Source organism: Solea senegalensis, linkage group LG10 (genome assembly GCF_019176455.1).
Source record: "Solea senegalensis isolate Sse05_10M linkage group LG10, IFAPA_SoseM_1, whole genome shotgun sequence".
NCBI lineage: Eukaryota > Metazoa > Chordata > Actinopteri > Pleuronectiformes > Soleidae > Solea > Solea senegalensis.
Window position 1 is genome coordinate 21,276,362 of NC_058030.1, and position 13,923 is coordinate 21,290,284.

Sequence of the window (13,923 nt, forward strand, 5' to 3'; positions counted from 1 at the left end):
ATGTGCCTCCTTTTTTTGGTACTTGCATGATGATTTTCTTGTTGCGCAGACCACAGTTAGGAGTTAGGAGTCTTGCATTATCTCAAAGTCTTTTTTCAGTTTTAGTACTCACATTATTCTCTTTGTGTTTTACCCTCCATCTCCTCTTACCTCCTCCTCTTTATCCATTCCCTCTCTGCCACCCTCCTACCCTGCCTCTCTCTCGCTCTTCTCTCTCCCAGGCGAATGATGCACGCTGCAAGCTGTGTGTGTGTAGTGTGAGTGCCAGTTGTTAGTGTGTGTATGTGTGTGTGTGCAGAGAGGGAGAGAGAGAAAGAGAGAGAGAGCGCGCAACAGACTGAGCCCCTAACACGGAGCATGCCTCTGCGTCCGGCAGCCGGCAAACATGAGCCACCCAGCCCTCCACGGCAGGACCAGCAGCAGCAGCAGCAGCAGCACACACACACACACACACACTCACACACACTCACACACCCTTACACACACGCAGCAAACGGCAGCCACGGGGCCAGCACTGACAGCAGCAGCTCCCGGGAAGAGGACAGCAGTGTCCCTGTTCCTGTCAGTGTTCCGGCTTTCTGTCCCGCTGCGCAGCGGAGCCACAGTGCAGGAGCACCCATGGAGGAACCCACAGGCAATACCGTGGTCATCCGCATTGGTATCCCAGACCTACAACAGACGGTAAGAGCTTGTTCTATAGCCACTGCTGTAGAGGATAAAAGAGGGAAGCTGCCTCTCCCCCTGTCACTCTGACTGCTTCTACCCCTCCTCTGTCTGCTTCATGAATTTAGCTTTATTTTTATTTTTTTTAAACCTTTTGTTATCACTCTTTTCCCTCTTTTTTCTACCATGTTTTTTTTTTAATCACACCCCTCTTAATTCTTTTTTCTGTTTTTGGTATGCACACTTGTGTGGCTAAATTTGCCTGCTGGCTTCTTGAAGGGGGGGTTCCACCTCCCACCCCTCCTTTCTGTGATGTCTCGCTAATAAATCTACCTCTTCATTAACTGGGCTTCAGCTGACTTTGACAACTGGCCACTTAGGATGAGGGTAGGAGAGGTACGGAGGGCAGAGGGAGAGAAAAGGCTTGCAAATCCACAGGAAGATATAAAGTGGAGAATCAAGATAGTTATAGCTGTGTTCTGGAGCTTTATCTTCTCATGTCTCTGTCTCTACTATTGCTCTGTGCCAAGACAGGTCCAATCCAACATTACTCTGACTCAAATCTTTACCCAGTGGTTCCCCTGAAAATGTCTGTTCAGTATCACATCCACTGGAAAAAAAGGGAAAACCATTAGACCGTGACACTGATTCTTTCTTTCTTTTATTTTCCCATTTTCTCTTTAGAGTATGTTCAGTCCCTTTCTTCACAAAAGAGCACAGACTATGAATACAGCAGCAGCCATTTTAATGAAATTTTCTTTTGGCTATACTTGTTATAAGGGGACAATATTATTTAAAAAAAAGAAGCTGTATTTAACAATTTACATGGCTGATCGTGCAAGTGAGGGCCCTGAACTGCATGAAAATGCAGATAAAAGGAATACATTACATAACAATGGTTGGAGAATTAAGTAGGGGTGGGACTCACAGGGTACCTCACGATACCAATACATGATACCAATAATATCCCAATACGATTCTCTGATAATCAATATATTGAAAGACAATCATATAGCGACACGTCACAATATCTGTCTACCTGAAGAAAACAAAATGTTAAAAGTACAGGATTTCTCATGTCATTGAACAATGTGCATAAAGTCTATGTATTGCATGTGTTTGGAGCATCTCTTAACGTAGCCTTCTCCACCATAATCCCGCTGTAAACTCTTCTTCCACCAGGTAACTTCTGCCCAAGTTTTCCCATTCATTTTTTCATTCATTTGAGCAGCGACATAAGTAGTGACACTGGCAGGAACTGTTTACTTTAGACCTGGCGTATCGACTATCGTATTGGATGAGTGCTAAAATGAAGTGCTATATAAGTTCAACATTATCTCAAACTCTGTGTGTGTTCTCGCAGTTAGTTTAAGTTTAATTTGTACAGTGCTTAATCACGTTCATCATCTTTCTGTCGCTTACTGGTATCTCTCTTTCGGACAGTAGCACGCACACACACACACACACACACACACATAAATCCAGGCTATTGGGAAAGTACCACATTGCTTCAATGTAAAAACACAGCATAAATCTTTTTGTTACGAGTGTTTCTCAGTGTCAAGTCACGACTCCTCTTGTGCTCTCACATATCCACTGGTGACATCGCCTGCTAATGGTATAGAAGAATACAAATGAAACCTTCAGAGAGAGTCGCTGCTTGTGCCAGGCTCCTCAGTTGGCTTTCTGAGGACCCTAGCTTACTTTGAGTGTATGTTTGATTTCTTCCAGACACTGATGGTGAAAGCAAGAGGCCGTTTGTTATTGTTGATTACCTCATTGTTGTTGGCTACTTGGCCAAAATAACCCATTGTATCCTAGTGAGGCTCCAGCGCTGTATGCCAGAAATAAAGTCAGGGAATGAAAGGAGAGCAGTTGAAAAGAAAGAAAGAGAGAAATCCCCAAAGGTGCTGCATAGTCACTGTCTGTGAACCAAAATGGTTTTCAGTCAGGCTCACACACTTTTGCACTCACGGATTCTTGCCTTTCTGTAGTCGCAAGGACACTAATGACTTTTAACTTAGGCTGCGTCCACACTACTTTACTGGTGTTTTTGAGCTCTAAATACAGAAAAGTGTGAAACGCTGCTAATTTCACATTTGTTTGAAACGTCTACAGCTATATTTTAGTGTGGACTGGAACAAACGGAGACCTTTGGCAATTATAACACAGTAAACCGCATTCAATTCCTGAGTAGATGTTTCACAACTCTATCGGTTATGAAAGAAAAGCTCAGTCAATGCTTACGTTCAGTTTCTGTTTCACCTGGTCATGGTATTTTCAGGTGTGTTAGCATCGATGCTGATTACTTCTGTTTAGGGCTGGACAATATATCCATGCTTTATCAAAAATCGTGTCTTAGATCTCGGATATTATGGCATGTGTTTTCCTCGTTTTAAAGGCTGCTGCAGTACTGCTATTGTCACATGTAGCAAGTGCTGTAACTAACGACAAAAACACTGAAACAATCAAATCAGTTATCCAAATAGTTGACAATTATTTTAGTAATCGATTTTTAATCGATTCATTGTTGCAAACCTGCATGTAGTGAAATACTATGACATTTATGATATTAAACTAAATGTTCTGCTGCCGTCATTTCTTCTTCTTCTCCTTCTGTCATTTATTTGTCCATGATCTAGTTTCACATCACATTCAGCTGTGCTGTAGCTTGTCTTTCGCTGCAAACTTCTTGTTCAAACAGCAGTATTTCATTTTTGTGATTGACATGACAGCCTTAATTTATGGATGTATTTCTACTCTCAGTCCCTCATTTTGCACCGATTCTCAATTTTGTTCTAAACATTCAGTCATTCAGTTAGAAAACTTGAATTCATCATGTCATTTCAGCTCATCATTCATACCAATTCAATGAAACATGCCAGTTTTGCTTCCGCTCTGGCAGAAGTCAGCACTGGAATGTCTTCACAAATTGCTTTCCCTCGTTATCCTTTATTAAACACTACAAATAAGAATTTAAAGGTATTTAAATTAAAGGTAACAACTGTATTCTAAATATGTGGTATTTTATATTTATGCAGAGAGATAGGACTTGAAAACTCACACAGTCCAACTGAAAGATGACAGATGGTCATACTTTGTTTGAGATTTGTGTGTATTCTGATTGAGATTACACCAGAACACTGCCTGAAGCAGGATTACACCTCTCCTGCGGTGTCTCAAACCAGGATCAGGAGAATGAAATGCCATGCAAAGATCAAACCAGGCAAACCTTTTCGTTCACAGGGAAGACTGACATCTTATACGGTTTAAAGCCATGCTCTAATATGACATTGTCTTATCTAATGGCGAATATTCCTATTAGCTTTTCTTTTTTTTAATGCTTTTTAATGCAAATGTTTAATGTGAATAAAAATGGTTTTAGAATAAGAGGGTCAAGGTTCGGGGTTTCTTTATTACTTCTCAAGGTTACACTTGTTTTGCAGATAGAAATTCATCATACACACACAGCACACCAGCCTATATTAGCCTTGTTCAACAATACTAATACATGGCTGTATTGTTTAGTTCTTTACTTATGGGACCACAAACCACTGGCTGGAGAAAATGATCTTAAATCCATTATGTAAATGACAGGGACAGTCCTGAAGGCTAGAGCGTGTCTTTCTGTGCAGCTGTGAGGAGAGCAGAATGTGTAGGTTGAGTTAAGACCCTCCAATGTAATTACTGTTCCACATAAATTGGTTAAAATGTTTTAATTTGATTAATAAAGCATTGGAAAGAATATCTCAAGATAAAAAAACCCGCAGTCCCAGTGAATATATTCTTTATAGTGTTTAATGAGGTGGTGAAGCAGAGTAAGACGGGTGGAAAAAGGAAAAGACAAGTGCTGGGAATTCCGCTTGGTTTTGTCAACCCTAGACATATCTACAAATAATATGGATTTGGAAAGTGATGGTGGTGAATTTTAACTAAAGCCCCTTTTCCACCTATGGTCCCAGCTCGCCTCACCGCGCCACGCCACGGCACAGTATGATATAGGTTGGTTTTCCACTGCAAATAGTACCTAATCAATGTGGGCGGAGTCATCACTGCACGGCTGTATGAAACTCCAGACTCCCCTGTTAAATATTGAGATTTTAGACATCTCCCTGGTAATTGTTGGAGATTAACCCACGTTTTTAGGATTGTTAAGTGCTTTTTAACTGATCTACAGTTTGGCATTGGCTTGATTTGGCTTGATTGTAAGTGCTTAGTGTGTTTGTGGCTAAATATTGAGTTTTTGGGATTAGTTTACAGTAAAGTAGAAATTGTAATTCTCTCCACCATGTTTTCAGTCCAGACTGTTGGATGACTTGCTTGGGCATATTTTCCTTCACTTGGATCATAAGTATAACTTTTCATTCATCATACCCAACGCATCCAAAACTGATTGGAGCAGCAAGAGACAGCCTGAAATATTGCTAATGGGTGTCATTCATCACAATAGTCTGCCCCTCTGCTCTCTACCTACATTCATTCTTATTGTCCATTTGCTTCTCCAGTGGTTGCCTCTTTTACTGCATACTCTCTTTAATCATGCACAGAAGATAGTATGCTGCCACAGCTGTAACAATGATGGTGATGGTAATGCTTTAAAATGAAAGAAAAAATACATTCTGCAACTTTAAGTACAGGTCAATGTTACTGATTGACAATCAGGAAGTTATTACAACATGACAATCATAAGATGACGATGCAGACTAGCAAGATAATAACAGACTGACAATGTATGTTGAGTTTGGCCTGCTGAGATTTTTGGTTGATTATTTAGTGATATTTGTTGTGCCCAAAGCTTAAAAGTCAGTAGAAGGCACAAATCGTATTTTTAAGCATATCCAGATCTTATGTAGCTCAATTTTTTTCCAAAAGCTGATGCAAACCACGTATACAGGTGGTTCTGAATGTGATTGGATTTTTACAGATCTGTTTCAATCCGAACATCTCGGCCACTGAGGTAAGATTTGAGAATCTGCCTCACAATCATGTAGAGCCAGAGAGATGGAAGTTAATTGGATCAAGAACAGCGGAAGACAATTGTTTAAAAATCTGAAGAAGACTAGACTTCACAGTGTCAATATGGACTCTCGCACACACATCGGATATGATCACTTGTAATATGTAATGTGAACAGTTGGTCTGTGACACATGTGCAGTATGTTTGCTGTTTTGTGTGAAAACAATGGATGAGGTTATTATTTTTACCTGTGCATATCGTACAAGTGCTTAACTCTAAATGGGTGGAACCGTCATTTTTGGTCCACCTGAAAAACCTTATTGTTTTTGACCCAGTGTTAAATGTCTACTCTTGTGCCTCTATGACATGTGCTTTCATATAATTTTGTCTTCTGCTGGTCCTTTTGCTCTATATCTCTGTGCAAACATCTCTTGATATGCTGCTATAACCACTTTATTTTCAGAAGCCATTTTACTCATTGTTTCATTCAGAACATTGATACTTACCCATTTCTCTCTACACTGTAAAAAGAAAACAGTTGACAAACCTTAAAAAAAAGATAGTCTAATTGTTAATTAACTCCAAACTAAAGTATGCAAGTTTTCTTCACAGAACTGTCCAACTTCTGATTCACTGAATGTAGGGCCGTTGCAATTACCTGCCATTCCACCGTCTTGTTACATCCGCCATAGAGTCAGATTCATCGTTTTAATACAGTTGCTGAAGCTGAGACATCAGACGTTTCACAACACTGCTGTCTCCATTATTCTCAAATGAAGGATTAGATTCTGCTCAAAATCGACTGTTTTAAAGTAGATGAGTCTTCAGGAACACGGTGCATTCTATGACTTCTTTCTCTATTTGCTCGGTTGCATAACTGGAACAAAAAGCTTATTTCTAAACAATCATTTTTGAATCAAATTCTGTCACGCTGGCTGGGCTTTTTTTTTTATCTATACGTGTATTAACTCTAATTTACCCCGCACATGCCTCTAATCAGGGAAAAGGAGCGGTGACCACACAATAGCGCGTCGGGGAAGCTCAGTGTAGCTTATAATAACAGCTTATATTAATTGCATAGCAGTTATCATGGTGATATAAATGGTTTTACAAAGAGGAAAAAATCAATAGCCCTACTTACTCTCATGTGCTGCTTGTGTGAGTGTGTGAAACTGCACTAAGCATCGGTTTGACTTTAAATCACTGCTGCTTATTCACAATATCTATAAATAACTGCTTCTCTCCTCAGTTTCTTAGTCCTGACCTTATAATGTTGCTCTCGCAAATCCAGGTAAAGTGGACCAGTTCATCTGATTGTATGCGTTTCTGCAGTCCAAACATGTACAGCATTGTTCTGCCTAATTAAGTCGAATGGGAACCTGTTGTCGATAACTAGTTTATCTTTGCTGCTGGTAGAGCTGACCCTGTTTGGTCAATAGATTGGTTGGTGGCTATGGATGTGCACAACCAAGAATTCAGTGTGTGCGTAATTTGCAATTTCTAACACCACCATGTTTCGACTAAATTCAGTGTGTATAGACCTAAATATTGCAGAATTGTGTTTTTAAAAGCTAAAACCTTTATGAAACTGTGTGTCATATCATGAATGTAACATTTTCTGGGGTGTTAACTTAGAAACTTAAAAACATGTCATCATCATATGAATGTTTTTTGGTAACATCCACCAAATCATGACATCTCCTCACATTGATGCATTAAACTGTGCTAATATTCTAGTCTAGGCCAACAGAAACAGTAGAAAAGTTTCTTAGCCAGCAGAAAACTCTCTTCCATTTTACTGTACATATTGCCATATTGCCCATGGCTAGTTATTACACTGAAAATAAAAGCGTGTGTGCTCTCTTTAATGATCCAGGTATTGAAAAATATCCTCATAAGGCTTATTATCATCGCAGCCTACAGTAAATAGGATATTTACTTGATTTTTTTTGTCCTGACCTCCTCCAGTTGCAATAAACAAATTTGTAGCCAGAACTGCATGTTTACAACAATGACTCATCCGTCTGTAAATTGTTTCCGTTACACCTTAGGAAACTCAACAGACTGATTATTTTAATCAATTAAGTCTATTTCTGGATGAGAGAAAAATAATCAAGGATATTTCTCATCAAAAAAGGTAGAGCTTTGAAAGCTAATGACGAGTATATGCACCAGGTCATTTCACTTTTCACTTTGTAGAGGCGTATTTACAAACAGATGTGGTGGAGGAAGCAGTGCAATGCAGTTAAATGCAGAGATCAAATTTATCTGTAAAAATACTTTTTATTCCTCTTATTTCGATATATCCAGAGAAACTAAACATTACGTTCTTTCATCCACACTTTGTGCATTTCCTTGCTCCGTGCTTGGGTCTTACACACACACACCAGTGGTTTGACAGTTCCTCCGAATACTCTCATAGTAACAGATTGACACGTGCAATGTTTTAACCGCTACTGCTGGGCATCTCTATGGCAAGCCTCTCAAGTGCCGGCGTTGCTATTTTTAGTTTCATTCACAGTGGAATCATGGCCACAAGATGTGGCTAGCACGTTTCTCCTGCCATCTGCCCACGACATCCATTAAAGAGAGAGTGAAGCGGAGATAGAGGGCGAGAGAGAGAAATGACCCAGTGTAACATAGCTTCCCCTTTTTTTTCCTCATCACACTCCCCATTCATTCCATTCCCATCAAAGTAGAGAGCTGCAAGAGTTGAAATAAGAGCAGGGTCATTTTTGGACATTTCTGTAAGTTTAGTGGACAAAACATCAAAACATCAACTCCTATATGCAGAGTAGAGCTGTCACTTTTTATCAAAAAAATTGGGTGTCCGTTCAAACTTGGAGGTGGGATTTCAAAACTATACCTAAAAAAGCCCATAATTATATATCTATATATATATATATATATATATATATATATATATATATATATATATATATATATATATATATATATATATAAAAATAGGTCACCAACCTTTTTGAGACGAAGCACTACCTGAAGTCGAATAGTATGAAGGGCTGTGTATTTGCATTTTAAAATATTGTTCATTCAATTGCATACACATTCATTTCAGCGTCACATCACAATTTTGATCCACAATCGCAATGAGATTTTACTGAGTGATGATATAAAATGCGATTTCATTCAGTTATGTAGTAATTTATGTTATGGGAACTTGCTTTTTGTCCCCATAAGGAAGACAAGTCCCCATTATGTGACTGTGTAAACAGATTTAGGTCCCCACAACATTAGTAAGGTCTATCTGTGTCAGTCAGGCCATCGCCCCATTTAAACATCCAAGAAGTTTTTCTGTGACTTTTCCCCTCATCTGTGAAAACAGTGCGTCAAGCTTCTCTTGTGCGTGCAAACCTCTGCAGAGAGGACACGACCTATGATCAGGTACAGAGGCATTAATGGTCAGCGCTTTGCCACAAGGTGCCATCATTTGTTTCCAGTGTGCATCTGCGCACATGTTCAATGAGTGATCACGATAGTCAGCAATTTAACAAGCCTTAGTCCTTTTAACGTCCTCTGACTGTGGCTAAATTCACATACAGCTGCGCTGAGCTGCGTTATGTTGTCATTGTTATTTTTCAAACTGTGCTGTGGGAACGTACAAGATGCCCGAGGGCAACCTGGTGCTCGTGGGCATCGTGTTGGTGACCACTGAGTCAGTCCTTCCTCCTGAGTGGTACACCAAAGCAACCGGAAAGTGACCTGTGGAATTATGCCTGATTTTCAGAGAGCTGAGTCCTGCATATATATAAGACTGGTGTATTGTAGGTCTGGAGAATGTGAGACACGATTGAATTTTAGGGGAATGTTGGGCCTTTGCTGCAGTTATTTGCTCAACTGAATGGCATTCAAGTTTATTATCCGTCTTATATTGAGGAGCTAGTGGAATACACTGTGATTGTGATGTAACAAAAGAATAAATACTGTAATGTACTGTAATCGATTAATGATAAAACAATTAATGCTTGCAAGAGGACAAAGAATTCTCATTTAACTGTTTGATTGGTTTATTGATCCACTCACCTTCTGAGTTAAATCTTATTATGTAGCTTCTTCTTCGTTCTTTCACTCTGCGTTGCTCTTCACTGTTGTTTTTCTGTCTTTTTTCTCTCAATGACTTCATCGGCGTCTAGTCTGAGAAGAAGCATGACAATAATGTCAACCCAATGAGACTAAGCTTGTTTTTTCTGGTCTAGATTGTTGTTGTGCTTGTGCATTTTAACATTATCTCTACCCAGAGAGTCACTAGATTATAATTTGGTTATTGTTTAGATGTCAGTGTAGTTATCTCACTGCCATTAGTCCCTGGTAATTTACACACAAATAATAATCTTCGATGCCTTCTTCTTTTAGCTTTGCTTTGCAAATAACCTCAGTTCATGTTCACGTTAAGACTCAGGAGTATAGTTTATATAGTTTATGTCTCTGCTAATCTGTGCATACAGGGGAGGGGGTTGTGTCAAAAATACAGTATGTTTGTGTGTCTTGTGTTTATGGGAGTTCATATCTCCCTCATGACTGACGTACAGTGTCAATGTAGTTGGCATATTCAGTCTCGCCTGTCAACTATAATGGAGGAGAGAACTTTAATCAATATTTGGTTGTGTGCTTGTGTGTCTATGTCTGTTTATGCATGCATAAAATCACAGTGGCGGAGTGAAGCAAATTGGATGTGGAGAGCTGGAAAGAGAGAGCATCCCTCATTTCTGACACATTAAACGCAGTGAATTAGCAACGATTAGATTTGAAGGTGTGCTATTAAGTTTATTAGACATTTAGCTAAAAGTAATATAAACTAATAAAGCAGACGTGAGGTAAATTTGAGCTTTGTTTGTGTTGTAACAAAAGAGATGGTTTATTAAACTGTATGATTATTTTCTAGAATGGGGATGGTGCGGCTGTTGAACTGAATTGCATTATGTTGACAGACCAGACCTATTATTTTGTCCAGTCGGTTCAAATCAATGATGGCAGACTAAAACACAGTTCCACACACTGCAGCATTTGAAAGAAAAGAAACCAAAAAACATCATGACATTGATCATGATAGGACTTATCACAGGGCATTTTAGGTAGACTGCATTGATTTTAGCTGCTTAAGTGGATATTTAATAGTTAAAGGGTGGAGACGAGTGTCAGAGCTGATGTGTGACAGACGGACAGCAGCTAAAGTGAAAGGGACCCACTATGATGTGTGACAGAGGACAAAAGACGGGAGGCAGAGCTGGAGGTGGCAGAACTGAAGATGCTGAGATTTTTGTTGGGTGTGACCAGGATGGACGGGATTAGAAATCAGCATATTTGAGGGACAGCTCTGGTTGAGTGATTTGGAGATAAAGTGTGATTTGGAGATAAAGTAAGAGAGTCAAGGTTGGCATGGTTTGGTCACGTGCAGAGGAGGGACAGTGATTATATTGGACAAAGGATGTTGAAGATGGAGCTGCTGGACAGGAGGGGAAGAGGAAGACCACAGAGAAGGTCCGTGGATGTTCTGAAGGAGGACATGAGGACAGTCGGTGTAACAGAGGAGGGCACAAAGGAGAGGAAGGTTGCTGTGGTGACCCCTTAAGGGAGAAGCCGAAAGTGAATATGTGTTATATATAACGTAGGGTTAATTGACAGAAAGTGAATATCCATCCATTTTTTACCACTTTATCCTCCACAGGAGGGTCACAGTGGGTGCTGTGCCTATCTCAGCTGACATACCATTCGTTCTCCAATTTACCTAATCCCCATATTGCATGTTTTTGGACTGTGGGAGGTGAATAAAGTAGTCACATGTAAGTTTGTATAAATAGTTGCTTTAAATAAAAATGGTTTGTTTTTTGTAGTATTAGAATAAGCCTTTTATATGTACTAAAACTCAGGTGTCAGTTCTATGTAATCATGCTGACAGAATGTTAATATTATTATCATCAGATCTTTTCTGATGTCCACTTTTGTTGGGAACCATGAAAAGCATTGTTCCATGTTCTGTAGCCAGTGTGTGAGGTGGGGAAAAAAAGATAAGTACGTTTATCCATATGAGGCGAATATGTCTCTATAACTAAATCATTAAACACTAAATTATAAAAATCTCCAGTAAATAAAAGATACCAGAAGATGTTAGTGATGTTCACAGCATCTGTTTCTTTAAATGTTTAGTTGATTGGACTTGTATATTTAGATTAACCCTAACATTTCCAACAATGATCTAAACTTTAAGCACACAGTTGTTGCAGATGCTGTCCCTGGCAAGAAGTCAGTGAATATAAGTAATCATTAGTGACAAAGATATTGTTCTTTTTTGTAACAGTAAAAATGAAAACTCTAGACACTAGAAACAAGCACGAGAGACATCATGTAGTGCAACCTTGGTAATACTTGCCGGGGCGCAAATAAAAGTGCTGGTACTCTAAATAGTAAAATGAACACACCTAAAATAAATCTTGCAGATTCAGTGGAGCAGATGGTTTCTAACTATTATTGCTGACTCCTTGTACTATGGTGTTTAAAGTCAGCTTACTATATGGGACATTGGGTGTGTGCTTCTCTGTGTGCAGAATTGTGTGTGAACTGCAGTAATTATCGCTGTGATTGATTATTTAAGTGGCTCTGGCGGTGAGTGCGGTGAACGGCTGAGCGATCACACCTGTGTGCATGTAGTGGCAATGTGTCATGATTTTGTGCCGCACGGGTGAGTATTTCACTGTAATTCAACAACGCGAGTTTGTGCAGTGACATGGCTATAAGTGCAGCACAATTCCAGTAACACTCTCAGTTTCCAGTTTGTTACTCGCCACTTTATAAAATTCAGTTTAATGAAAACCGCCGACTTTTGCCTTCAAATGTGTTGACACTGTTTCCCCGGAGGTGGCCGTTCAACTTGAATGCTGCAGTTGTGAACTATGATGCTGTTGAGTGGAACGGAAAATTGTCAACACTCATTGATATAAATGTTGAGGACAAAAAGGCAGATGCGTGAGTGCTCGAGCAGTAACACAATTTATCACGTGAAGTTAGACGGAAAACATGGTTTGCCCGTACATCTGTGAAATACTGTGTGTCAAGCACAGACCCCACAAAAAAAAAAAAAAAGTGAAATAGCAAAATGTGTGGACGTTTGAACGAAGAGTTTCAGTCGGGCTGACACACACTATCACATTTGTACCTACTTTATTGTTAGACCAGGGAGATAATAAGCATCTTCACCTTACAAAGAGTGAATGTTACCTGTTTCTGTTTATTATATCTTTGTTTACACGCCTGTGTTTTAAAGAGTGGTGCTTTGTGAGTGGCAGCGAGCATCAAATCAGCAACAGAAGATAATGGAAAAAGTGCACATGTTGTAAATTGCAGTCATAAAATGATTTAATAATAAATCATTTTAAAATCAAACATTTTAAAGGAGAAGACAACAGATTAATCCTAGTTGTCATGATTGTTTGATCTTTACTTACTGTCATTACTCTTTTTTGAATCTGGAATTATAAGTTCTGAATGCTTTCATAAAAAATGCATCTTAACTGTGAAAAATTGGACTTTATGAGCTACTGACACAATTATCAACGGTTGTAAGTCTTTTTTCAAGTCTATTCTTTGTTAAATCGGTTTTTCCTTCTGTTACTGATGGTAGCCATGTTATCAGTGAGTACACTTTTACTGTGTATTACAAAGGGCTGTGGTGCAGCAAATACTTGCAAAAGATGCATTGTTGCACTGCAAGTGAGGCTATTTCTGACTCTTTTCTTTACCCTGAATTCAAATTATTAATTAGCCTGTCGGGTTCAATTAAAAGCGTGCACACATAGGCCTTTATATTCAATGCAATCAGTCAGTCCCTTCTGACTCCACATGGACCTGTCTGAGTGGGTGATGAAGAGAGACCAGAGCGTGTCTCACACAGTATTAAATGAGTGATTGATGAAGCAAGCTAAAACATATTCCATTGTTAAGCAATACTGTCAGACATGTCTGAGAGAGTGTGTTGAAATGGATTCAATTATCCCAAAGAGGGGACCCTGTAGTAAAAGTTAGCAGATGATCATCATGAGACCCTATTCACTGGCATAAATGGCTAATTTCATAAAACAGATTTTAAGAAACATCTGTGGTCACACTGTGTTGCTGAGTGAGAGTTTGCTATGCCAGTGCAAATGCTGAATTTGAAGTCGCTGCCAGTGCCCACTGACCAGTGAAGACTGGTCTGCTTGCTCTTAAAACATCCAGGTCCAGAGTCCTCTGCTGATAAAATGTCCTATGAGTGTTTGCATTAAATTTGGTCAATTTAAGGTGTAAAAAAA

At 39.3% G+C, this 13,923-nt stretch overlaps 1 protein-coding gene across 2 annotated transcripts in view; it reads left to right on the forward strand.

Annotated features, from left to right (window-relative positions):
- The first annotated feature begins 286 nt into the window (after positions 1–286).
- The window catches only part of shank3a (SH3 and multiple ankyrin repeat domains 3a), a 161,101-nt gene continuing 147,464 nt past the window's right edge, over positions 287–13,923 (forward strand). For both annotated transcript variants that reach the window (XM_044035860.1, XM_044035861.1), the window contains exon 1: positions 287–681. In XM_044035860.1, the coding sequence (XP_043891795.1) occupies positions 358–681 (324 nt within the window). In that variant the 5' untranslated portion in view covers positions 287–357. The remainder of the gene's footprint in view (positions 682–13,923) is intronic.